Genomic DNA, 26,013 nt, shown 5'->3' with positions numbered 1-26,013 from the left:
GTCCTCTGGCTCCCACATTATTTAACATCTATTTCGACCACGTAGTTCGTGAAGCCTTCGATAGCTGTACCGGAGGAATTTCCATCTGGTATAGATACAATGGGAGGCTGATCGATGCCCGGGTGCGGTCAAGGGATGGCTCCCTATTGCTCAACCACGTTATGTATGCCGATGATCTGTTAATTGCTGCTCACTCAGAGGAGGAGTTGGAGGTGCTGTTGCTGAACTTGGAGCTTGCCACTAAGAGGTGGGGCCTTACCATCAGCCTCACCAAAACTAAGCACCTGCCTGGATATTTTGTACCATCAGACACTCCACCCCACAACTCCCAATTGGTGATGGAGTAGTTGTGGAGAGAGTGGAGAGTTTCCCATACCTGGGCAGTGTGCTCATGACTGGCTCCGGTTTGACAGCAGAGGTCTCACTCCGAATCAGTCGAGCTGCAGTATCTTTTCATCGGTTGCGTAACGCTGTGTGGAAGCTACCTGGTCTGTCGCTCCGCACGAAGCTTCAGGTATTCTCGACCACAGTCATTCCCTCCCTTCCTTACACTTGCGAAACGTGGACCCCCCTAATGGAACATCTTCGCCGGTTAGAAACATTTAGGCTGGCCTGCCTACGATCCATCCTGGGTTTAACCAGGCTGGTTTGCGTGAGAAGCTCACAAATCCTTGCTATCAGAGTGTTTTTTGTTTGCATTCTGACCACAAGTATTTTGGTTAATGCAGACATGATTCCTTGTAAAAGGTTTTAGTTTGGTGTTTAACATCTTAACACCTGTTGCCAGAAAAAAAGGGGAAAACCTATTCTCCTAAGGCACAGCACGTTGCCACAGTAGGGGGCACAGGTGGTGCATCAGCCACTCATCTCAGTCGACCCGTGGCACCTGGGTCTGTCCCGTGACCTCGTGCCAGCGGGCGTTCGACACTTCACGTGGCTTCAACGTGCACATGGCCTGGCACAAGCGTCGTGGTGATATCACCGCCACTTAGTGGCGAATAGCGGTTGTTGTGTGTGTTGTGAGTGTGGAAAGCGGTAGTGTAGCGGTTAGCGGCATTGCGCCACAAACCTGGCGATTCGAGTTCGATTGCCGCTCACGGCCAACACCAGTGACGATTATCTGAACCTGGTCCTAGGCCTCCCCTAGGTCGACTCAGCCTCAAATAAGTACCTGGTGCGGTGTGAATTAATCCCTACAAGGGAGACAAAAGCGGCCGGGCGTGATGATGGCCACCCACCCCCTCGTGTGCTGCAACAGTCTGATACACGAGGGATCTTTGTCTATACTGAGCGCAAACAGCCCTTTTGCCCATCCACTGCTGGATGATCACCTCTCCCCATGTCACTTCATTCGTGTGGGTTTGTTTAACCATAGTTCACCAAGGTGGTCAGTGCAAGTTGGTGAAGGGTGCGGGGCGATGTGTGTCTGTGTTGTGCACTGGCTGTGTGTGTATGTTGTGCACTGGTGTGCTCACAACAACGAGCAGAGCACCGGGCGGCTAAAACACGTTGACCCAGTAGGGGGCACAGGTGGTGCATCGGCCAGTCATCTCATTCAGTCAACCCATGGCACCTGGGTCTGTCCCGTGACACATCACGTGGCCTTAAAGTGCACGTAGCCTTGCACAAGTGCCGTGGTGATGTCACCGATACTTAGTGGCGAATGGCGGTTGTTGGTGTGTGTGTGTTGTCCAGGTTCTTCCTTATGTGCTACATGTTTGTGAACCTGGCCTGCGCCGTGCAGACGCTCCTTCGCACCCCAAATTGGCGGCCGCGCTTCAAGTACTACCACTGGTGAGGCATGCGTGAGCGCGGGAGGTTGAATCGGAGGAACCAATTCCATCCAGGATCACGGCTCATGCAGTATGGGACCACACATCAGAGCCTGGAATGCGATTTCTGGCCCATTGAGCCCACCTGCTGAAAACAGAATACTATTGAGGTCCAGAACCACACGATGGCGTCGCCGCGGTGGCGAGATGTTACCTCCCTCGCCTGGTATGGAGGAGGTTGTGGGTTCGATCCCGATCCTGGCGCCTGCTTGATCTTTTGGCGTTTGCGTGTCTCTTTCTCCGGGTCCTCCGGTTTTCCCCTCCACATTTGTAAACGCGCGTTTAGAGTATTTGGCTGCGATAAATTCTCACGTATGGTAAGCCACTTAACAAAAATAGCTTTAATTCTAGATTTAAAGCTTTCGTGACTGCAAGGATCCATACTCTTTGGTTCTATTCGGTAAAGTCACGTAGGTAAAAAATGAAACAACAAAAAATCACTATTGTGATCACTATTGTGATCACAATAGTCGGCTTTACCTAGTATAATAAAAAAATAAAACGACGTGATCGTCACCGTGTATGTGTGCTTTTTGGGTTTTTCTTTTCTTTCCAGGGCCCTCTCCTTCCTGGGCATGAGCATCTGCCTGGCGCTCATGTTCATCTCGTCGTGGTACTACGCCATTGTGGCCATGGTCATCGCCGGGATGATCTACAAGTACATCGAGTACCGCGGGTGAGGGACAACGTCACCCGGACTCACACGAGACGCAACCCCGTTGAGAGTGCAAAGGGCGTGACGGAAAAAAAAAATCCTCTGACCCGGACCTGAGTAGGCCGGAATTGGGGTTAGTCTTAAAGGCTGACGACACGTTTCAAAGTAAAATGAGGAATGATTCTTGCGGAAAGTTGTATCGAGCGTTAATGGAATAGGTGAGGTGTAAATTAAGCATAAATGCAGTTTAAATGTAGTAAATACGGACTAATTAACTGTTTGGAATGCGAACGACTTGTTTTATTAATAATTAATTCGTACTGCAAATGCATTAGGTGGGTGTTGGCTGTCTCACGGTTTTCATTTAGCTGCCAAAACAACATTGATCCACAGCTTTCTGCGGTAATTTCAAGGGTATTCCTGCAAAATGTTAAAATTGTTGAGTCACCTCTGAAACCCAATCTCACCGGTCAAAAGGAACGGAGCGGAGTCACCAGGGGATTTACATTTCCTGTAATGTGCCGACTCCGACAACCACCACGAAGGCAGTGCCCCACTGGATGAGGCTGCCTTGTCCAGTGGCGCACTGACAAAGGCCTACGCATCAGCATTGCTATTTTGAAGGTTATTGGCTGAAGTCAATATCAATGTAATCATTCGCATCCGCATCCATTTGCCAATCCAGTGCTCAACGAAGACCTCCGCACACTGTCCGTCGTGGGTGTTGCTTGACCATGCTTCACCATGCTGGTCAATGCGCGTTGTTGTAGGGGTTCACTCAGGAACAGGGTGCTGTGGTGATGAGAAGGTGACTGCCTCACCATGGTATTGAGGAGGTTGTGGGTTCGATCCTGACCCTGACATTTGTATATTTGGAACTCGGGTCACGCTAGACATTTCCACATGACGAGCCACTTGCTTGAGCCATCGTTTGTGGTCAGATAACTTTTAAAAGAGAGCTAATAGCTCAGTGAGCCTTACCTGGAAAAATGAAATATAGTTTTGCTTTGTTAAATTGTCAGTCTTCACTGGTGTGTAGCCGCGCGTCGGGAATAGAACTCGGGTCGCCGGCTTTATGGTGCAGTGCGCTAACCACGGTGGCGCAGCTCCACCTCACTTAAAGGAATACGACACCCAAACAAGAACGAGCTCTTCACTTGTAGATACACACCTAAGGCTGTTACGTAAAATCACTTTCAAATGTTAGGATAAGGGTGCCAATGTGGGATTGTAGCACTCAACCGTGGGTGGTGAAGAGCTGAGTGCGGGGTCAATGCGTGCCACTCACACCGCTAGTCAGTAACTAATCCATACCCGTCAACCCGTATGGTTGACCCATATATTTTTGCACAGGGAAGTTGAGTTTTCAGGTTCACACGGCGTACAGTCGTTTCAATACGGGCCAAACAAAGTGTTTTGTCTATGTGTTTGTGTTTCTCCCTTGTGATGGGACTTTGTAGGATGAACGTTGAGATTTATAAGTGGGCACGGGGGCTGACCAGTAAGGTGTGAATTGGTCTGTAATAAGGTAGGGCACTGATAAGGGGTTGACAGGTATGCTACTCGGTCATTGCAATTGTTGTCTGCTTGAGTTAACCAGACAAGAGAATGACTACATGAAAGCCACGGACTAAGTTAACTTAAGATGCAACTGGTTGAATCTACGACTCGTATGACAAATTCTGACCGATTTAATACTTGCCGCCAACAATCCATTAACGGCATCGTTAACTTTAGTTACCCTGGAGGAATCCGATGTCCAGTCGGGGCGGGTCAGTGAGTTACAACAACAAACAATACCAAAACGCGATTGGAGTGAAAGGTATAGGAAAGGTAAACAAATCGCTCAACAAAAATATACAAATAAAACTAAATAAACACGTGGCCATGCTGCTCCTGCAGCTGCCAGCGGCACGAATAACAAAAAACACGAAACCTCATAGCGCTGTATTGAAATAAAATAAAAACACGTAGTAGGCGACGTTTTAGGCAGTGGTCCTTCCTCATGCTTTGAGGTGCTGTTATGAATTTGCAGGCGTTCGCCGCCACGCCAGGTAGCCACTTGCAAATCGCCAAGCGCTGTCATCTGCGCAACGTATCGTCGCTTCCACTCACGTCTAATATCATGCCCGGCCGTTCGTTCAGCTGGTCTGACCTGAGCGGTCTGTCTACCTGTCCATCTGTTTTTGCCAGCGCGGAGAAGGAGTGGGGAGACGGAATCCGGGGGCTGTCGCTCAGCGCGGCGCGATACGCCCTCCTGCGACTGGAGGAGGGCCCGCCGCACACCAAGAACTGGAGGTGAAACTCGGCACGAAAACGAGGCCCTCCCGGCGACGAGCAGACGGCGGCCGACGTCAAAAAATCAACATCTCGCACGCCACCCCACCGCCGAGCCTCCCGGCTTCAACATTCCACGCCGCCAAAGAGTCCGTCGTACCGAATCGGGACCAGGAGGCGTGGCGGATGCGGCCCGCTGATGCACAAATGGGGCGCATTGAAGATTCGGCCACGAATCCCAAACCACCGACCGCATCGTAAACACTCCGCCGCCGCCGCTGTCTTTGCTCATTTAAAGGAGGCAGTGGACGAGGTCCACTCCGCTTCTGAACAAACAATCGAGTGGATGAATCTAAAACTACATCTTTAATCTGCCGTTATTAATCCGTACGGCAGGAGAACGACAACGAGCGGAAGCGCTGAGGGTGGCTAAAACGCAGCGAGTTGGTCGCGGTGGGGCCCACAGGTGGCGCGTCTGGCAGCTATCTCAGCCACTCGACCCATGGCACCTGGGTCTGTCCCGTGACCTCCTGCCGGCGAGCTTTCGAACACTTCACCTGGCTTCAGGGTACCGCTAGACTGGTGCAATGCCCGTGGTGAATTGACTATCACGTGGTGGATAACGGTGAAGGTTATTGCGTGAAGTTTCGAATGTGTTCACATTGGATAGGTCTGCTGCGTGCGCGCGTTTGTGTGTGTGCGTGCACGCGCCAAAGTCAAAATCTACTCGCATTGCGTAGGGCTATTGTATTCAAAGGTCAGAGGGCACGGTACAAGGCTGCTGTTTGCTTTTTGACGACGGTATCTCGCGGTCCAAATCATCGTGCGAGCGCGCGGTTATCCACTTGCGACTGCCATTAGCACGGTTGGCTACGTACGGTGCGAAAGAAGTTCAACGCATGTACATACAGAGCTTTGCGGCCACGACTGGAGGAGGAGGACTCAGCCAAGGGAAGGAATGGAAGAAAATTGTCGAGGCCTTGGCCCAGCAGTGGAAAGGCTACAGGCTGGCAGCATCGTTCATTCATTGCACCCGCTGTGCTTATATGACGTTAAGGGTTTGCTCATGAAACCTTCAACTTAGCTTCGCACAATTGTACGCTCGGCAGGCCGCAGGTCCTCGTTCTGCTCAAGCTGGGCGAGGGCATGGAGGTGAGGGCTCCGCGCCTCCTCAGCTTCGCCTCGCAGCTCAAGGCCGGGAAGGGCCTCACCATCGTGGGCTCCGTGCTGCACGGAGACTTTCTCAGCAGCTGCGCAGAGGCCCAGGCAGCGGAGCAGGTACAGCAGAACCCTTCCTAGCGACGGTAATTGGGTTCCACGAAACCGGCCGTTAAGTGCTTGGGCCCTGAAGCGATTAGTTGCTGACAAGGAATGGTCGTTCAAAGGGGTTCTACTTACATTGACCCTGACGACGCCTGCTGCTGCATATTTGCAGTTGGCGCATCTCTCTCCCTCTCTCCTTCTCTCCTTCTCTCCCTCTCTGCTTCTCTCTCCCTCTCTCCCTCTCTCTCCCTCTCTCCCTCTCTCTCCCTCTCTCCCCGTGGTCGCGTGGATTTCTCTCCGGGTCCTCCGGTTTTGTCCCTCATTTAGAATCAACGTCGCGCGTTGACACCCCGAGACTCACCATTGGAACCTTCTTTGCCAGTAGCAAAATTTGATAATTGTTTTTTTTACCCTTTTATCTGGCAACAAAACTGCCACATTTTTTTTTAACAAGGAGTCATGTTTGCATTGACCACAATACCTGCGGTCGGAATGCAAACAAAAACACAACTCTGATAATGTATGGACTGTCCTTGAAATTGATTGGCTTTTGGCGTCATCTGGTCCAACACCATGTGAGACGAGGCTCTATGGAAAGCTGTCTCGGGTGTGGACCAATCAATTTCAAGGACAGTGCCACATACATTATCAGAGTTATCTTTTTTTGTTTGCATTCCGACCACAGGTATTGTGGTCAATACAAACATGACTCCTTGTAAAAAAAAAAATGGTGTCAGTGTTGTTGCCAGATAAAAGGCTGAAAAAAAACCAATTATCACCCCGAGACTCATTTGGTAAAGCACCCCAATGCCCCCGTGGATGTCCTGAACCTCGTCAGTGGTGGTGGTGATGATGGTGGTTTTGGTGACGACGACGACGACGACGACGATGACGATGATGATAGTTGTGGTAGCGGTCGGGATGTTGGCGATGACGGCGACGTCGGCGGTGATGGATATGCCGACGATGTTCGTTCTCAACGTTTGCCATCCCACCAGTCCATCAAGAGGCTGGTGGAGACCGAGAAGGTGAAGGGCTTCTACCAGGTGGTGGTCTCTCCACGCGTGCGCGACGGCATCTCGCACCTCATCCAGTCGTGCGGCCTCGGGGGCATGAAGCCTAACACCGTGGTCATGGGCTGGCCGTACGGCTGGCGGCAGAGCGAGGACCCTCGCTCGTGGAAGACTTTCATCGGTGGGTGCATTGGAGCGAGTGCGTTGGAGCGAGCGCCGTGGGCTGGAGAGAGTGCGGTGGAGCGGGGTGGAGCGAGTGGGGATGGAGCGAGCTTTGTGGAGCGAGCGTGGTGGGCTAGAGAGAGTGCGGTGGAGCGGGGTGGAGCGAGCGGCGAGTACGGTGGGGCGAGTATGGTGGAGCTGCTGGTCACATCGGGAGGCTGAGCTGGGAGATGTGGGTGGGTGTTTGGTTGTGATCTCCAAAGTCTGCTCCTAACTCCTTGGTGGCCCAGGTTTATGGTGGTGGTGTTTGTGATAATGATTGTTGTGGACAGAGTGATGATGGTGTTATCTACAAAGATAAGCATAATCGATTGCGAGGTCACTGAAGGGACATCTTTCTCACTATCCTCAAACACAACCGTACACGTGAGAGACAGCAAAAACAAATAATCAATTCTTGATTAGCAGCGCAACCTCCCGAACTGCGGCAATTCATCAAACCCTGGCGACTCGTCGCAATGCGGGATGCCGGATTAGTATTTGGCAACACCCCCATCCCCTCTACCGCCAGCTGTGCGTCTCACGATTCCGCCCTAATGACCTCGCGCAGACACGGTGCGAGCCACCACGGCCGCCCATCGGGCTCTGCTCGTCGCCAAGAACGTGTCGCTCTTCCCCGCCAACTCGGAGCGCTTCGCCGAGGGCACCATCGACGTGTGGTGGATCGTGCACGACGGCGGCATGCTCATGCTGCTGCCCTTCCTCCTGCGCCAGCACAAGGTGACGCGGCGGGGAGGGGGGGTGGGGAGGGGAGGGGGCCAGCGTCAGTCGCACGTGGTACACGCAAAGTCTCGTGCGCACGCACGTGCAGGGGCTGCTCCTGCTCCGTAGCGCCTCCGCTTAGCACGGTTGGCTACGTACGGCGCGAAAAAGAAGTTCTACGCTGAACGTGCACGGTCACACCGTACATGCACGGTCACATGGGTGGCCAGCACCACTCCCGGACACCTTTGTCTCACCAAGGGTGACGTTTACACATTGCGCCAAGTACCTAGTTGAGGCTGAGTCCATCTAGGGGAGGTCCAGGAGCAGTTCAGCTAATTGTCGTCACCGGCGTTGGCAGTGAGCGGGAATCGAACTCGGGTCGCCGGGTTTGTCGAGCGGCGTGCTAACCGCTGCACCACCGCTCCCCACGTATCGCAGGCAAGGGGGATGGAACGCAACACGGAGAGTGCGTTCACCGCGGAGATGGAGCGTTGTGATTGGCTTGTGCGCCTGGTGCTAGGCGGAGATGGAGCATTGAGATCGGCTTGTGCGCCTGGTGCTAGGCGGAGATGGAGCGTTGAGATCGGCTTGTGTGCCTGGTGCTAGGTGGAGATGGAGCGTTGAGATTGGCTTGTGCGCCTGGTGCTAGGCGGAGATGGAGCGTTGTGATTGGCTTGTGTGCCTGGTGCTAGGTGGAGATGGAGCGTTGTGATTGGCTTGTGCTCCTGGTGCTAGGCGGAGATGGAGCGTTGTGATTGGCTTGTGTGCCTGGTGCTAGGTGGAGATGGAGCGTTGTGATTGGCTTGTGCGCCTGGTGCTAGGTGGATTGCCGGACCATGGGTGGGTGACGATGGCTGAATGACGATGATTGATATTCTCAATGCAGGTGTGGAGGAAGTGCAAGATGCGCATCTTCACCGTGGCGCAGCTAGAAGACAACAGCATCCAGATGAAGAAGGACCTGGCCATGTTCCTGTACCACCTGCGCATCGACGCCGAGGTGGAGGTGGTGGAGATGGTGAGGACCGCTTGCGCGCACACAGGTGCACGGACCTCCACCTGGAGATGGAGCGGACCGCTCGATCGCACACGCGCGCAACCAACACACACGCGCAGGTGCAGTTGCGCTGGTGGTGCTGCTAATGAGATGATGGCGTCGATGATGATGATGATGACGATGCAAGTGTTGTGCGACTATGGTAGTGATGGTGTGATGCTGGTCATTTGGTGCTGGTGACGGAGGTGACAGTTGCGGTGATTTCGAAGGTGGGTGGTGGTGTTGATGGAGCGATTGCGATGGTGGTGAAGATCACGGGCACGGTAGCGCACTCGCATAACCGATGTGTGCGCAAGTGCCGTTTGCACACGCGTGTAGTAGCAGCACACGCGTGTAGTAGCAGCACACGCGTGTCGTAGCAGCACACGCGTGTAGTAGCAGCACACGCGTTTTCGCGCTCCTTTTGCGAACTTACATTCTCAACACACACCTGGAGACGCAACGCTTGCACAGCCGTGCACAGAAACACCCGGGTGCAACAACACGCGCGGCAAAACACGCGGCAAAATCTGATCGGGAAAGTTCCCCTTGCTCAATGGAGTACCCGTGATGGAGCGATGGGAATTGCCGTTTGAGTGTCCGTCGGGTTCATTCATTCGTTCGATCTTTTTTGTTGGCTCGCCCGTCCGTCCGTCGCAGCACGACAGCGACATTTCTGCGTACACGTACGAGCGCACGCTGATGATGGAGCAGCGCTGCCAGATGCTCAAGCAGATGCGCCTGTCCAAGTGGGAACGCGAGAGAGAGGTAACGCACCCCGCGGTTTTGTCACATGGGGGGGCCCGGCCGTACCCCGCTAGCGCAGTGGTTCTCAGAGTGCCGTCCTCGGTAACCGCCGGTGGATCTCTGAGTGCGCTCCCCCGGCCCTCAAGGTGGTTCCGCAGGGCTGTGATGCAAACGCAGGTTGATCCGGACAATAATGACAACTTTCAAATTTTTTCCATTTTTCTCTTGCTGTGGTTTTCACACCTGATGATGATTGCTTGTGTTGCAGTCGAAACGTCGTGATAATTTTATTGTTTTATGTTTTTATTATTTTATTGTTTCCCTTCTACGTGACTTTACCGAAAGAACCAAGAATATAATAATAATAATGACAACGTTTATTATACTTTTTGTTTTTGGACGTTAATTCATATTTGACTTATGATATTTGAGAACAAAAAATGGAAGTTATGTAAGCTACCCTGATTAAACTACCCTCACCCTGACATCAAAATGCCTCTCCCTCCTCCCCAACCTAAAAAACACCGTGATAGATGCATAAAAAAAAATGATGTTCCGGTAATGAGTGGTATTTAGAGAGAGAGAGAGAGGTGATTTGTCAACAGGGGTGGGCAGCTGCGTGGTCCACGGGCTAACAAGGTTTCAGAAACACTGCCCTAGGCCGACAGGAACTCCCCGAAGAAGCTTCAAGCACGTGGGGCAAAACGTCGGACACCATGCCGAACAACACACGGTTACAACATGTTCAAATAAATATTGATACGTTCCCACCACCGACAACGTCCGTGATGGCGACAGCGTTAGCTAACTTGCAGACTGTGTGCAGCCAGAATTCACTTTCCACCTCGCGTTGAAACAAAAACGAAATATACGTAAATGCGCTGCCGGTACGGAATTAAACTGTGGTTATGTGCGCAGTGGATACAAGGTACCACGTGCACGACCATGCGCACGTGTGTGTGTGCACGGTGAAGTTTGTTTCATTCGGTGGCGAGTTGATCCAGACGTTCACGTCTTGCGACATTTGGAAGCTACTGGAGCTATGCGCGTTGAGATCCAGATCCAGATTGAAAACTCCTTTTTGTGTTTAGTTAGTTGTCCTTCCCCCCCCCCCCCCCCCGCACCTTTGATTAGAGCGGTTGTCTACGTCTACGTACAGTGCGAAAGAAGTTCAGCGTACACACATACACGTCGAGTTTGGCGAGAGAGCTCGTGCGAGCCCGGGGCAGCCTCACGGTGACTGCCTGAAACGGCGGCAGCGGACGATGGAAGCGGGCGGCGGCGTGGTCCACGGCTCGAAGACCGCCGGCGGCCGCGCTCGCTCTGCAGAATGTTCCTGACGGCCGCTTGTGCCGCGCGATGCGGCGAGAGTCGGTGACGCCGTGTGAACGTGCGCGCCCCATCCCCCCCCCATCCCCATCCCCCCGCTTTAGATCCAGAGCATCACGGACGTGTCGCGGGGATCAATCCGCGGCAAGCGCCGCCGCGGCGGCGGCCCCGGCGGCCCCGGCGGCGGCCCCGGCGGCGGCCCCGGCGGCGCCAACGCGACGAGCGACACGGACGAGCACGGCACGACGACGGGGTCCGAACCGGTGTCGCCCGAGGAGGTGCGGTGCCGCGCCCCGTCGCTCGCGCAGCAACCGGCGCCGCTCGCCGCCGTCGGCTGGCCAAGGATAGGCGCGACGGTCGACCGCCGGCCACAACCAGTGAATCGATGGGTTATTTTGAATGAGAAACCAGCTCGCGGGCGGTGTCGTAACGATGTGTGGGCCGCGTTGAAAGAGTTGGCAAAACAAATCCCCTCCCGTGGGGGGCTCCCGGCCGCTCCCTTCAATAATGAACAACAAGAAATGACACCTGGTGTTCGTGCCATTGTCGTGCAAGGTCGTTGCGAAGGCGCTGCGCTTCATGTGGGATAGAGTCAGTGGCGAGTGATGTTGCCTTGTGGTTTCATTGCTCCGGTCACCCTCACGAATGAGATTGTCCTTGTCTGTGCGAGTCGTCGCATTGATAAACAGAATAACCTTGACATTTGAAACCTGCTCGCTCAATTACGAGCAAAAATTGCGGTGCTGCAACTTTACCCCTTACAACAACAAAAAAGTTTTATTCGCCAGGTTAAAGCCCATTGATCCATGTAGCTCTTTCTCAAGAGCCGTGCAGCTCCAATTCAAAAGCCACAAATGATAGCTCAACGAATCGGCTCATCGCGTGGAAATGTAAAGCAGCCGAATAATCTAAACACTTGTTACCAAATGTGGAGGCAAAAAACCGGAGGACCCGTGGACAAGTCCACGTGGCCACCGGGAGAGAGACACGCAAACTCCAAATATACAGTAGGCATCCTCGGGGTCGAGATCTCGCCCACGACCTCCTGCATACCAGGCGAGGGCGATAACATCTCGCCACTAATCACCGCGCACCGCCCACCCCCGTCGCACCCCGACAGGCCCAGCTGGTGAGAGACTCGAGCCGGCAGTCCCACTCCGAGAGCCTCTGCTCGTCGGAGGAGGAAGGAGGAGGGTGCGGAAGCGGAGCCGGCGCCTCCGGAGCCGGAGCCGGAGCCGGAGCCGCGGGCAACGAGGTCGGGTCTTCTCGCGCCGACGCCGTCACCGACGGCGACAAGATCCACATGACGTGGACCAAGGAACGCGAGCAGCGCGGCCAAGCGCCACCCAGCGCCAACACTCCCGAGGGCTTCCGCGACTTGCTCAGCATCAAGCCGTGAGTAGCGCGGGGGGCGGACACCGGAGTGGCGGCAGCGGTTTCGGTGGCTCCGGGTCAGTGTGCTGCGTTGGTTCGTTCCGGGATTTGTTTTTTGTTTTGTTTTGTTTTACCGACAAATACAAATGTAAGGCGCTTTTACCTGCAGCAACAAGACATTGTTATTTGACAGAGACGTGGTATTTTGTATTTTTTCGGCCCATCTGAACAGGCCCTGCCCTCCCTGTCCCCCATTACCAGCTCACACTCGCCAGAGTGCCGAAGTGCGGTCAAAAAAACCCCATGACAGGCACGGGGGATTGAGGATGGGTGGAAGTTAAAGGTACAAATATTTTAATAGAAGCAAATATAGCAGCAAGAAACAAGCTGAGATGGTCCAGCCCAGTACATTGTACTGGGGGATTTCAACTGCGAAACGCGACGTGAGCCTGGGAACACACACAAAGATCCCCCGTATAGCCTTAACAGACTGTAGGGGCAAGTGCTGTTAGCGAGCACCTATGAAGGCCACACACACACACACACGTGCACATAGACACACGCCACCAGCTCCAGATCACATGAGCCTAGTGGCGGCCCAGTGCTCGTGCACGATCGTGCCTTGCGTGCACGTTGAGCCTCTTTCTCGCCGTACGTAGCCAACCGCGCTAATCGGAAGTGGCGGCGGTGAACAAGCACAGAAGACGTGGCGTGGTCGTGCCAAGCCGCCGCCGCCGCCGCCGCTACAACGACTTGCTCGTTCTTTTCCCCAATTGCTGCCAGGAACCAGTCGAACGTCCGGCGCATGCACACGGCCGTGAAGCTCAACGAGGTGATCGTGAGTCGCTCCCACGACTCGCGCCTCGTGCTGCTCAACATGCCGGGCCCCCCACGCAACCCCCACGGCAACGAGAACTGTATCCTTCTCGCTGCGGCAGCGTGACTGGGCGGGGGGAGGGGGGTGATGATGGTGGTGGTGGTGGTGGTGGGGGGCGGGGGGGGGTAACACCATTCGGAGCCTGACACAATCTATTTCTACTTTATTATTCGTCCAATTGTATTCGGATTTTTTTTTGCACCGTACGTAGCCGACCGTGCTATTTGTCGGAGGTGCGGGGTAAGTAAAAGGAGTTCTAAAGGGTTTTCAATCTAGGGCATGCGGCTGGCTGCGGTGCGTAAGGTATCACTGGACGTGCAATCCGGAGGTCGCCGGTTCAACTTCCTCGGTGCGGAGTGAATGTGGTGGGGTAAAGCGTGGGTACTCCTACTCCATTCTAATGTGATGCATCACAATGCCTTGACGTGTCTCGAGACCTTGTGATACCGGGTCAGAGCACCGAGCTGGCATCCTAGGTTCGAATTTGGATTTCAGCCACTGGAAATAAACTTGGTTCTCAAGTGGCAGGAAGTAGATAGTGTCAGTATGATGATGTTCAGTATGATTTCACTATGATTTCATAATAGGGTTTTTCCCCTTTTTTTCTGGCAACAAAACAGGAAACCTTTTTACAAGGATTGCATTAACCACAATACCTGCAGTCAAAATGCAAACAAAAAACATACTATGATAATATAAGCCATCCCTTGGTGTGGACCAATCAGTTTCAAGGACAATGCATATTTTATCATAGTATGTTTTTTTGTTTGCATTTTGACTGCAGGTATTGTGGTTAATGCAGACATGAATCCTTGTAAAAAAAGGTTTCAGTTGTGTTGCCAGACAAAAAGGGGAAAAACCCTATTATTACATTTTGGTACTGGCAAAGGAGGTCTAATGATGTAGCTGCTCACTATGATTATGAACATTTTTCCCAGCTATTCCAGTTGAGAGAAATACGAACGCTGGTTTCATTGACGTGCGACAATCGTGGCAAATTAAAACCGACGCTTCCAGTGCGGATTGAAGAAGACCGCTGCTGAGACTCCAGAACAAAAGTTCGTTCTGCGGTGTGAACTCCGGGGACCATTCCCTGACACAATGCGGTGCACTGCTCGCTGCCGGTGCTCTGTATGGTAAAGTCTTCGACTCACGACGGGTATGGCCGCGGCACAAATCTTAATACAGTTGGGGGATAAATTGCAAGCACGCTGAAAGAAAAAAAAAACTTCTAATATTATTTTTCCCAGCCGCTGCCAGCTGGCAGCGAGGAGTGGTGGGCGGGAAGGCGGAAGCACGGATAATGAGGGTGGCACTCGCCAGAAATAAAATGCCCTATTGATCGGACGATTGATTTCAAACTTGCTGAGAAATTTCCGGGAAGCTGCATGAGCAGTTTGCGCTAAAGCGTGGGCTTCTGCTGTCCTGTCGGGGTGGGGGTCATTGCTTTAAACTGCCGCACGTTCCGTTTAATTTACAATGTTTGGCCAGTGCCTTATTTTGAGAGTCGTTTTTTTGTGTGTGTGTGTGTGTCCGTGTGGGAGGTAACCAAAGTGCGGAAGAAAATCCCCACGCATATGAAGGGAGGAACTTTTAACCTCCATGCAGATAGATCAGCATCCTGCTTGCTGTACTGCACTGCCTCCCACAGGTGCCACACTTCTGGTTCTTATAGTGGGGGGATGTCAAACACATGCCCTGAGCAGGGTTTGTGAATTACACCCCCACGTTGCCGGATGAAGACTGCATGGGGAATCTTTCATCCACCAGCGGATGTTAACTCCCTCGCCCGGTATACAGGAGGGCATGGGTTCGATCCCAACCCTGACGCCTGTATATTGGGGGTTTGCGTGTTCTCTCCCCGTGGTCGCGCGGTTATTCCCTCCACGTTTAGAAACGTGCATTTAGAGTATTTGGCTGCTATAAATGTGCACATGACAAGCCACTTCGTTGAGCTATCATTTGTGGCCAGGTCACTTCTGAAAGAGAGCTACATAGCTCAAGTGGGCCTTACCTGGTTTAATAAAGCATTGTTTCATAATTTACTTACGGTGGGGGATCTCAAACACGCAACTTTCTTAGCCGCATGTGTCAATTCCACCTCCACGTTGCCGGATGAAGTAGGATAAAAAAATAAAAAAAATAAAGATTTCCCCGTGATCGAGACGGCACGGGGAAGCCTTCAGCTGCCAGTGGATTAACACAAGAGCTGTGGGGATTATGCGAGTTGCAGCAGATTGAGCGCAATGCCTTCACCCGCTTAGTACGGTTGTAAAGAAGTTGCCCCACGCATTGCGTACAGCCATGCGTTACCTTTCATCCGCCGCTTCGTGCCCCAGACATGGAGTTCCTGGAGGTTCTGACCGAAGGCTTGGAGCGCGTCCTGCTTGTGAGGGGTGGCGGTGGCGAAGTGATCACCATCTACTCCTGACTCGGACGGGAGAGAAGCGGCCGCGTTCCCGGTGCTGTGGCTCGACAACAACCCTGCAACAAAAACAACAAAAACAACGATCACGCTGGAGGGGGAGGGGGGGGGCGGGGGCGGGTGGTGTTGGGCACGAGCCCTCCCGTCAGTCGGGAAACGTAAAACACACTGTGCACGCCGAGATCTGTGGCCCGTTAGCAGTTGTGGCTTCGTGTCTTGTTGTAAAGTGTACTCGTTGTAGTTAGCGTGGGCGAGGAGTCGTGTTTTCATTCTAACCGGTCGCATCGGTGGCAGCCTTGGGCTTAGGTCTGGCCGTGCACGGCCGGCGCCGTCCGATCCGGGCCGTGCGTTTTTTGCCGCCGGGAGTTTTGGGCGGTGCGGGCGGTTGAGCCACGGCGACATGTGGCGACCCAGCTGAGGCTTTATGCCTCTCGGTTTAAAAAAAGGTTGTTTCATTATTTGCCAAGCGTCGGCACCCGCGCATCCGCCGGTCGTCATCAGTACGTGGGTGCCCACATTAATGGGAAGGAAAGAACGATACATTTTAGTTGTAAGGCACAATCTCCTTTTTCAGTTGTGTTCACAGTACAAGCGCTGACAAAAGGAAACGAACACAAGCCACCATAATATATATTTTGCTTGCCTCTGAGATATATAGACGCATATTCTTTGGTTCTTTCGGTAAAGTCGCGTAGGTGGAAAAAATTATAAAAAAAAATAAATTAAATCACGACGTTTTGATTGCAACACAAGCAATCATCATCGGGTGTGCCAACCACAGCAAGAAATATTTTTTACTTCAGCAATCGAAACGTGATTTTATTTATTTTTCCACCCACGTGACTTTACCGAAAGAACCGGAGAATATGGATCCTTGCAGTCAGGAAAAACTTCAAATCTAGAACATATAGATGTATGTATAATCAATGGGTGGTGATGATGCATTTCGATTCGTTTTACAGCACACGATTCTTCAGTGTCAACGTGACCTTTCAATCAAAGTATGAATATACTTTGCTACCAAAAGTCATTACAATGGAATCTCGTTGAGCTAGCAAATCAGGCGCCGAGAGCACAGAGAACCCTAGTCAAAGTGCTGTTAAATTGCCGTTTGTGAGTACACAGTGTGCAGTGATAACGTGACCTACATGGATACACGGATGGACAAAAGTGTTTTTGTTTTATGATTACAGTTATGCCTGTGTCCAAACTCACCTGGGGATATGCTCCCTATCCTGTTTCTTCTTGGAAGCTAAGCAGGCTTTTCAGCCTGCATCGTGCTTTGAATGGGGCCACCAATCTTGCACGTGAGGTTGTCGTCGGCAGCCGCAGCACTGTGTGGTGAGCAGCAGAGGGAAGTGGATGCACATCTATTATGCTGCTACTCGTCATCCTCCCCACCTCCACCATTCCCCAATGAACCAGCGTGTTGTATCGTCTCGTATGGGGCTTGGAGGGCCCTCCGTCTAACAGTGAGGTTGGCAAAGGGTACAAAGCGTTGTCGCTTTGCACTGTTAGCGTAGGCGTTATTGCTGTTTACAGAGACTTGGTGAGGTGTTCTCGGCCTGTGTTTCCGCACGATGCCTCGACTTTGAGCCACGTGTATGTGTGTGTGTGTTGAACTTCTTTCACACCGTTATGTTGCCAAACGTGCTAATCAAGGGGCGCGTGGCGTGGGGGGGGGGGATGGGCAAAAAATTAAACACTGGGAATTGTATTTGGGTAAAGAGGTTGCTCTGTTGGCAGATGCAGCACAGTCGCTACTGTTACTCGGGGGGACCTCTTTAAGATGACCGGTTGCTGGTGCAATTGGCCTGGTAATGTTTGCGCAGTCAGGATCCAGACTGGGTCTAAAGCATGGGCTCGCATTGAGTCACCACTGCACATATGTTCAGCATCTAAATTAAGTGTAATTTAAATACAGGTTAATCATACTCTTTGGTTCTATTCGGTAAAGTCACGTAGGTGACTTGGCCTTGCAGTCACGAAAGCTTCAAATCTAGTACAGGTTAATCCGCGATTTACGCAAGGGGGATGTGCTCTAAACAACAACAAAAAACGCGTAAAACGAAATATCGTCAATGGGAATGGCTTTTAGCCGCTTAATATTAAAAGTTAAGGATGTATTTCGGACTCGGCTTGCGACCTAAAAATATACAACACCCCTATCACGTTTCACAATGCACACAAAAAAAGAACGTGACTATTAAAACGATTGAATCATGATGATGATTATTATTATTATTATCATTTAAACAAAAATAATTCAACCGCACGTCGGAATGACTGGCGAGGCGATGGTGTGGAGGCGTTGCTCCTGTTGCGCTGCAGGGACACCGTGACGCTGTCGCCAATGCCACAGCCTCCCGAGGGGCTTCTCGTTTGATGATGTCGTGGCGCGTAGCCGTAGTGAAATTTCGTTGACGCGGAAATTCGATTCCGTTAATCGAAAAGTATCCACAATGTGTCAGTCCTTTGGTTCTATCCGGTAAAGTCGCGTAGGTAAAAATAAACTAGCAAAAAATCACGACGTTTCGGCCACAACACAAGTGGCCTTCATCAGGTGAAGGGACTGGACTGTCCAGAGGACAGCGTTGGAGTGAAGACAGCCAAGCCCAGGTCGCGTCCTTTAAGCTGTGTGGGAGGAAACAAACATTAAACTAATTTTCAATGGTACAGTATATTTATTCAAGTAGTGGTATCCCAAACTTTCACAGCAGCTTATTTCCCTCCACACCAACATTATGTAAACTCCCCCCCCCCCCCCCCCACCGTGCCGGTCCAGTACATCATTGTTATGCTACATCATTGTTATGCTACATCATTGTTATGCTAATTCCTTTGTCAAGGCGTTTTTTTTGTTTCCTCCCACACAGCTTAAAGGACGCGACCTGGGCTTGGCTGTCTTCACTCCAACGCTGTCCTCTGGACAGTCCGGTCCCTTCACCTGATGAAGGCCACTTGTGTTGTGGCCGATACGTCGTGATTTTTTGTTATTTTTACCTACGTGACTTTACCGAATAGAACCAAAGAGTATGGATCCTTGCAGTCACGAAAGCTTCGAATCTAGAATTTGTCAGTTGCGTAAACCGAACGTCCGTAAGTCAAGGGGTACCTGAATGTGGTGTCATTACTTTTGTAACTGGTCGAATTGTGGCACAGCGGTTAGTGCACTGTGCTATGTACCTGGCAACCTGAGTTTGATTCCTGGCAACGGCTAACGTTACCAGCAAGTGATATCTGTTGGTTATTTTGAACATACTTCGCCATGCTGGTCAATGCAGGTGCTGCCCCCCCCCCACCTCTATCAATCCGGATTGATCAGCATGGTGAAGCATATTCAAACAACCAACATGATGCACGTGGTGTGTAGTTTACAGGCAGTCCGGCTGTGGATCGACAAAGAGCTGTAAGTTATTTTAAGTTAAAGAGCTGGTGTCGGAATTGTTTCTGGGTTGCTGCCGGCATTACGATACGCCGGTAACGTGCGTAACCTGGACGTGATTTGCCCGTTTCTCGCTCACCGGCTGGGACTCAACTGAACCAGCGACCGTCGGTTGATCACCACCCACGCCGCTGCTGATGGAGAAGGCGCGGACAAAACCGCACGCACGCACGCCACCACCGCCACCAACACCACCACCACCGCCGCCACCACCGCCACCACCACCACCACCACCACCGCCACCACCGCCACCGCCGCCACCACCACCACCGCCACCACCACCACCGCCGCCGCCCTCGAACGCGTAGCATTGGCTAAGCGACAAAAATACTGCCGCTCTGCAAAACGCCTCCGGCGGCCATTCACAAGTGATTTTATTTTTGGTGGGGGGGTCCAGGAAGGTCGCGGTAAATGTCTTGAGTGGTTAACGAGTGTGTGCCGTCGTGCCCTTGTATTTGAAAGAGGGGACAGCTAAGACCTGGGGTTATGAAAGGGATTGTGTTTAAGGTTAAGAGTCGGAGTTCGGGATAGCGTTAAGATATGTGGTTAGGCATGGGATTTGGTATGGGGATAGGAATAATGATTTGTTTTTGGATAGGAGTGGTGTTAGGCAAGGGCTTGTGTTATGATTAAAGATGGGGTTCATGATCAGGGTAGGGATGGAGAGAAAGTTAGGAGATACACAAGAGTTCAGGATCGATATATTCTTATGCTTAAGGATAGGGTTAGGGATGGAATTATGGTTATAGTTTCGGTTATGAATTGGGGTATCCATAGTGTTATGTTTATATATATATAGGATTAGCGTTCAAGATAGTGTGAAGAATGCCATCAGCGGATAGGGATCGTGTCCTGGTTGAGTAGTATTACCATTGAGTTCAGCGATGGTGTTTGGGCTGCTCTTTGGCCCCATTGCTCCGTTTCCGTACATCAGTGATTCAGACGTCAGCGCAAGATCCTTAGCACTTCATTTAAAACCTTAATTGTGTGATTGTTGACCTCAACAATGCTTTTACATCGTTTTATCGAGGAGGAGGAGGGAGGAGGATTTTTGGCCGATTTGATGTGATGTCGTTTAGCCGGCTCTTCACATTTGCAAAGCGCTTCTCAGCCACTTGTAACTCGTCACTGTATTGAGGGACTTGCTGGTGAGTTCGATGCTCAAAAATACCGCCAATGTGTGAACACTTGTTTAAAGTCAACTCGTTTGCTCCAAACTCATCTCTTTGTATTGCCAATTCAATTTTAAGTTTTCGTAAGGTTTTGTAAAAAAAAAAAATATGAAAGACAAATAATTGCAAATGATTGTTTGTTTTACCTTAATCGTTACATGTCGTACACTGTGAACATTTGAAGAAAATAAAATCGATATAATGTGGTTTTACAACAAAGGATATATTTGGTTGCTGACGTTGTGTTTCAAATCCCAATCTAAAAATTCTCTCAGAAGCAGCGATGAGACAATTTGCAGGGATACCAACCAAACAGAAGATCGCTTTTGTCCTTTTGAATCAACGTGATGGGTGTATGTGCCGTGGTGGTGAGATGTTGACTACTAAATTAATTCCAAAAGAGATTTAATGCATCGCGCGTGGATGTCAATCAAAGTCAATTTGAACATTTGTTAAAATAAATTAAATAAACCTTCGTGACTTGTCAAAATAAATATAAAATATATTAGGCACCGCGGTGGCTAGGAGATGTTAACTACCTCGCCTGGTGTGCAGGAGGTCGTGGGTTCGATCCCGACCCTGACGCCTGCTGCTGTAGATTTTAAGTTTGTGTGTCTCATTCCCCGTGGTCGCGTGGATGTTTTCTCCGGTTTTCCCCTCCACATTTAGATTCATGCTTTTCGATGATTTGGCTGCTTTAAGCTTCCACGTGATGGTAACCCACTTTGTGGCCCGGTCGCTTCTGGAACAGAGCTATATGGCTCAGTGGGCCTTGCCTGGTAAAACAAAACATTTTTTAAAATATATATTTTAGTATGTGCCTAATGCACATTAACAATCCGCAAGGAAATCGATACGGTCGAAATGCTGACCGACGACTATCCTATTGTTGTCACGGTCAATGTTAAGAAAGGTTGCATGATCACACCACATGTTATGAAAGCTCAATATGGATTTTCATGAAATCTGACCAGCTTTAGGTCAGCATTGTTCAGATACAGTGGCGGCGGGTGGCTATATATATTAGTTTGTTACAGATGCCCCGCACGGAGTTTCTAATTGTAAATATATATTATAGAAATGTATAATATTATATAAATGTATAATATATTATAGACATGAACGCTAAGAATAGATGTTACCCGTTATGGCAATAAAATAGGTGTTAAGATGTTCAAACACCAAATGGAAACCTTTTTTCAAGGAATCAAGTTCGCATTAACCACACACAGTACTTGTGGTGAACTTGCAAACACAAAACATGCTCTGATAATTCATTCCATATGCATTGTCTTTGAAACGTATTTGCCACCACCAAATACACACTTCTAAAGATTGAAGAGTTTTGCTCATATTTTGCTTAAATGAATAACAAAAATAATACAAATGACGAGGCCGAGACGCTCTGACCAAACGTAAACACGTACACATCAGACATCATGGTCAGCACATTGGATCGGGGAAATGAAGACTGGAATAATATAGCACGATCAAAGTAAATACTAAAACAGCATATCGGACTTCTTGACGACGACTCTGCCACGAAGAAAGTGGCAGAGTGGAGCTTAAGATCATTACGGGTAAAGTCAAGGCACGGTTACCAGTTCACTCAACGAAGGAATATAATTGTTGAAGGGGCAACTGCTGGAAAACACCACAGATTCACTGCACCGTACATACACAGCCCTCGTCTCAATCCACTGCTAGACTGTCGCGCACATGGCCTCCCCTGTTTTTTGCAGGATTTTTTTGTATCCTCTAACGTGAAGCAGACGACCCGTAGTAGTATTTTGAAAGCAGACGGCACGTCTGCTTGGGTGAAAACACTGCCTGCAGTGTTAACCAGGGCGGACGCTGGGGTGGAACCGCTCAGCCATGGCACCGACTTAGATCATCGCTGATGATTATAATGCCATTCACTTTACACTTTGCGCACATTAGACATCTGTGGACACGACTGCTGCGAATATTGTGAGGACACTTTTCAACACCACGCTCTGAAGATCCTTTAAAAACGACCTGCAGGTTGCTCGCAAAGAGACGCATTGCATTGATGACAATGGTAGGAACATAATAATAATACAAATATATATTTAGAGTTGTGATCAGCCATGGTCTGTCCGCTGCAGGATAAAGCCCCTCCTGAAATGTCGCCAACCCTCGTGTTTCTATGATGACCAACATCGTTTCCCTCCTGCGCATCAACCGGTTTTGTATCTCTCACACACACAGACACACGTGGACACAGGACGCAATTTCAGCCGGGGCTGTCTGGGTCGGTGACCCATGAAAAATATATTTTCACACCCGGCACACCACACCCAGTATACATCTCGCTCTGGCTCTGTGATATTATCATTACGTGCCTTGCTCCGTGCGGTGTTACCAGCGACCTGTAAAAGAAAAAAAATGAATATATTGAGTGAGAAATTAACGCTCGGATTCCAAACGATACAGAAGTGACACGAGATCGACAATCACAAACAAGATGGTGCCAGCGAGACCGACGGAGCTTTCGAAGACAATGCACTATTGACTTCTGTTTGCATTCTGACCACAAGCCTTGTGGTTAATGCAGACATGATTCCTTGTTAAAGGTTTCAGTTTGGTGTTTTAACATCTTAACACAGCTGTTTTGTTGCCAGAAAAAAGGGGAAAACTTTATTATCACATTTTGGTACTGGCAAAGGAGGTCCCATGATGTAGCAAGACATTGTTTATTTTATATCTGGGGGGGGGGAGTGTGAGAACAGTGGTGAGCGCACCGGTCACCCGAGTTTGATTCTCTGCCACGGCTAACATCAGCGGCGAGTGAATTCTGAACGGAACCTGGGCTGCCCCCCCCCCCCCCCCACTTCATCAACCCGCACTGACCAAGTGTGGTGAAGTATGGCCAAAAGACGACACGCATGAGCGACACACTGTGGGGAGGCCTTCATCCCTGCAGTGGATTGACAAAGCGATGTAAATTGTGTACGTTTGCCCGGCATTGCGTATGTAACTCGAGTAATGTATTCACAAAGCCACAATTATCTGGCTGGTATTCAGCACAAGGAGTTTCGTTTTCTTGCCGCTAGATGGCAACGATAACACATGATCAGAATCTGAATTTGTATTTATACAGGAGGAATCCGATGAGCGACAAAGCTCTTTTTCACAAAAGTCCAGTAAGGGGCGGGTCAGAGAGTTACAACAACAAACCATAAAAAATACGAGAGGAGTGCAAAAGTATAGCAATGGAAAACAAATCACTAAAAATTAAAACTAAAATATTTTTGATTTAAAGCTTTCGTGACTGCAGGGATTCATATTCTTGGTCCTTTCGGTAAAGTCACGAAACTGGGTCACATCGCTGCAGACGTAGCAATATCTGAAATCGCTGCAACCCTCAAAAACGCTAAGATGCCAGCTAGCAACCTCAGCAAAGATGAGCGTTTTGAATTATATAAATTAAAAAAGAGGGATGACATTGTCATCCTCTCAGCCGACAAGGGCAATGCCACTGTCATCATGGATAAAATAGAATATAACAACAAAATTCAAGAATTACTCAACGATGGCAGCTATACAAAAATAAAAAGAGATCCCACCAACAGCCTCGTCATAAAAAACAAAAAAATAATTTCTGATTCAACCGCATTAATTGATCAAACCAAACAGTTTCGTTGAAACCTGCTGCCAGGCCACCAAGATTATACGGCTTCGTCCCATCGTCTCTACTATCAACTCCCCCACCTACAAACTGGTTCGTTTTCTGTCTGAAATCCTGCGGCCTTTCACTGGAAAAAACACCTCTGCAGTAAAAAAATTCTACTCACCTGGTATCGACAATCAAGGGTATTTCCCTGTCCCCAGACGACCTGCTTGTCAGTTTTGATGTAGTTTCCTTATTCACCAAAGTTCCTGTACCTGACACCATCGCAATCATTGAAGACTTGGTTCATCAAGGACAAAACACTGAGGTACCCCCCTGGTGAGACACTGCTTAGCCAATACATACTTCACTTGGAATGGAACTTTCTACAAACAAACTGAGGGCACCCCAATGGGCTTCCCCCTATCTCCGGTTGTAGCCAACATTTTCATGGAGAAATTTGAGACTGACGCCATCCAGACTGCCACTCTGCGCCCAACCTTATGGAAGAGGTACGTGGATGACACTTTTGTCATCTGGCCACATGGCCGGCCTGCTCTAGACCAATTCTTCGACCACATCAATTCCATACACCCAGCCATCAGATTTACCATGGAAGTCGAAAAAGATGGCAAGCTACCTTTTTTGGATGTCCTAATAAAAAAGAGGCCTGATGGTTCAATGAGCCACTCTGTCTACAGGAAAGCTACCCATACGGATGCTTACCTGAAACCGGATTCCCACCACCATCCATCCCAGAAGAATTCCCTCATCAAGACTCTGCACCATAGAGCCCAATGCATATCCGACCAGGAACACATAGCCAGTGAACTCAAGCACGTACACCAAGCTCTTAAGGCTAATGGTTATTCCGACTACGCAATCCATAAAGCTATCACTCCAAACATGATGAAGGACCCTCTTGAGAAGCCTTTCAAAACCATCACTTTACCCTACATTGCGGGGATCTCAAAAAAGATCTTCAAAATCTTGAATAAACACAAGATCCAGGTCCGGTTCAACACATTACATAAAATTCGTGATCTGGTTCCGTCTGTAAAAGATGTGATTCCGGACATACAGTACCCTGGCGTCTACAAACTAAGTTGCCTCTGTGGTAGTAGTTACATTGGAGAAACCAAACGACATGTCTCGGACCGCATCCATGAACACAAAGCAGACCTAAAACACGGTAGGACCAACACCTCGGCCGTGGCAGATCACTGTTATAATTCAGTAGGCTCACATGACATTGACTTTTCCAAGACAGAGGTTCTTTGCAAGCCATCTAGCTACCATGAGAGATTCGTTCATGAGGCTATCCACATATACAAACACAGAGACAATTTGAACCGAGAAGATGGATTTTGGCTTAGCAATCATTGGAAGGATTTGATAAACCATTTCGGGTCTTAATTGATTGATCACGCTTAAGGTGGCTTTCAGACTGCATCCATTATTTTTCGTCTCCCCCCTTCTCTTTTCCGAACATAGATGGACTCGTCCATCTGAACAAACTCAAATCGCTCTCCGTGGTGCTAACGTTAAAAAACCGCCACTTTTTTCAAATTTTCTTGCTGTGGTTTTCACACCTGATGATGATTGCTTGTGTTGCAGTCGAAACGTCGTGAGAATTTTATCGTTTTATATTTTTATTATTTTATTGTTTCCCTTCTACGTGACTTTACCGAAAGAACCAAGAATATAAAATATGTTTGTTATCAGGTAAAGCCCACTGAGCTCTTAGCATCTTTATCAGAAGCGACCTGGCCACAAATGATAGCTAAACGAAGTGGCTTATCGCGTGAAAATTGATAGCAGTCAAATACTTTAAACTCGTGATGTTGATTAGAAAATGTGTAGGGAAAACCCGGAGGAACCGGAGAAAAATCCACGCGATCACGGGGAGAGAGAGAGAGACGTAAACTCCCAACATACAGCAGGCGTCAGGGTCGCGATTGAACCCACGACCACCTGCACACCAGGCGAGGTAGTTAACATCTCCTA

The 26,013-nt window shown here is 49.9% G+C and overlaps 1 protein-coding gene and 1 long non-coding RNA gene across 3 annotated transcripts in view; one reads left to right on the top strand and one right to left on the bottom strand.

The window, feature by feature from the left end:
* LOC142930910 (uncharacterized) overlaps positions 1–17,855 on the bottom strand; it is a 559,094-nt gene extending 541,239 nt beyond the window's left edge. The window contains exon 1 of the long non-coding RNA XR_012946892.1: positions 17,731–17,855. This is a non-coding gene — a long non-coding RNA (uncharacterized LOC142930910). The remainder of the gene's footprint in view (positions 1–17,730) is intronic.
* LOC116952042 (solute carrier family 12 member 4-like) overlaps positions 1–20,594 on the top strand; it is a 68,275-nt gene extending 47,681 nt beyond the window's left edge. The window contains exons 15-27 of one of the 2 annotated variants that reach the window (XR_012946891.1): positions 1,696–1,794; positions 2,389–2,508; positions 4,681–4,785; positions 5,874–6,042; positions 7,026–7,221; positions 7,813–7,982; positions 8,854–8,985; positions 9,664–9,771; positions 11,184–11,357; positions 12,200–12,474; positions 13,237–13,370; positions 15,670–17,679; positions 17,738–20,594. Coding sequence is in view for 1 of the 2 variants with exons in the window: in XM_032971046.2 (XP_032826937.2) it covers positions 1,696–1,794; positions 2,389–2,508; positions 4,681–4,785; positions 5,874–6,042; positions 7,026–7,221; positions 7,813–7,982; positions 8,854–8,985; positions 9,664–9,771; positions 11,184–11,357; positions 12,200–12,474; positions 13,237–13,370; positions 15,670–15,761 (1,774 nt within the window). In the remaining variant the exon portion in view is untranslated. Of the gene's footprint in view, positions 1–1,695; positions 1,795–2,388; positions 2,509–4,680; positions 4,786–5,873; positions 6,043–7,025; positions 7,222–7,812; positions 7,983–8,853; positions 8,986–9,663; positions 9,772–11,183; positions 11,358–12,199; positions 12,475–13,236; positions 13,371–15,669 lie in introns of both variants that reach the window. The other variant, XM_032971046.2, reaches the window with a different exon arrangement.
* The last annotated feature ends 5,419 nt before the right edge of the window (positions 20,595–26,013 follow it).

The sequence above is a fragment of the Petromyzon marinus genome, chromosome 45, assembly GCF_048934315.1.
Source record: "Petromyzon marinus isolate PM22_M1 ecotype Great Lakes invasive population chromosome 45, UKy_Petmar_22M1.pri1.0, whole genome shotgun sequence".
Classification (NCBI taxonomy): Eukaryota; Metazoa; Chordata; class Hyperoartia; order Petromyzontiformes; family Petromyzontidae; genus Petromyzon; species Petromyzon marinus.
Note: the sequence above shows the minus strand (reverse complement) of the source record. Positions and strands in the feature narration are given on the sequence as shown.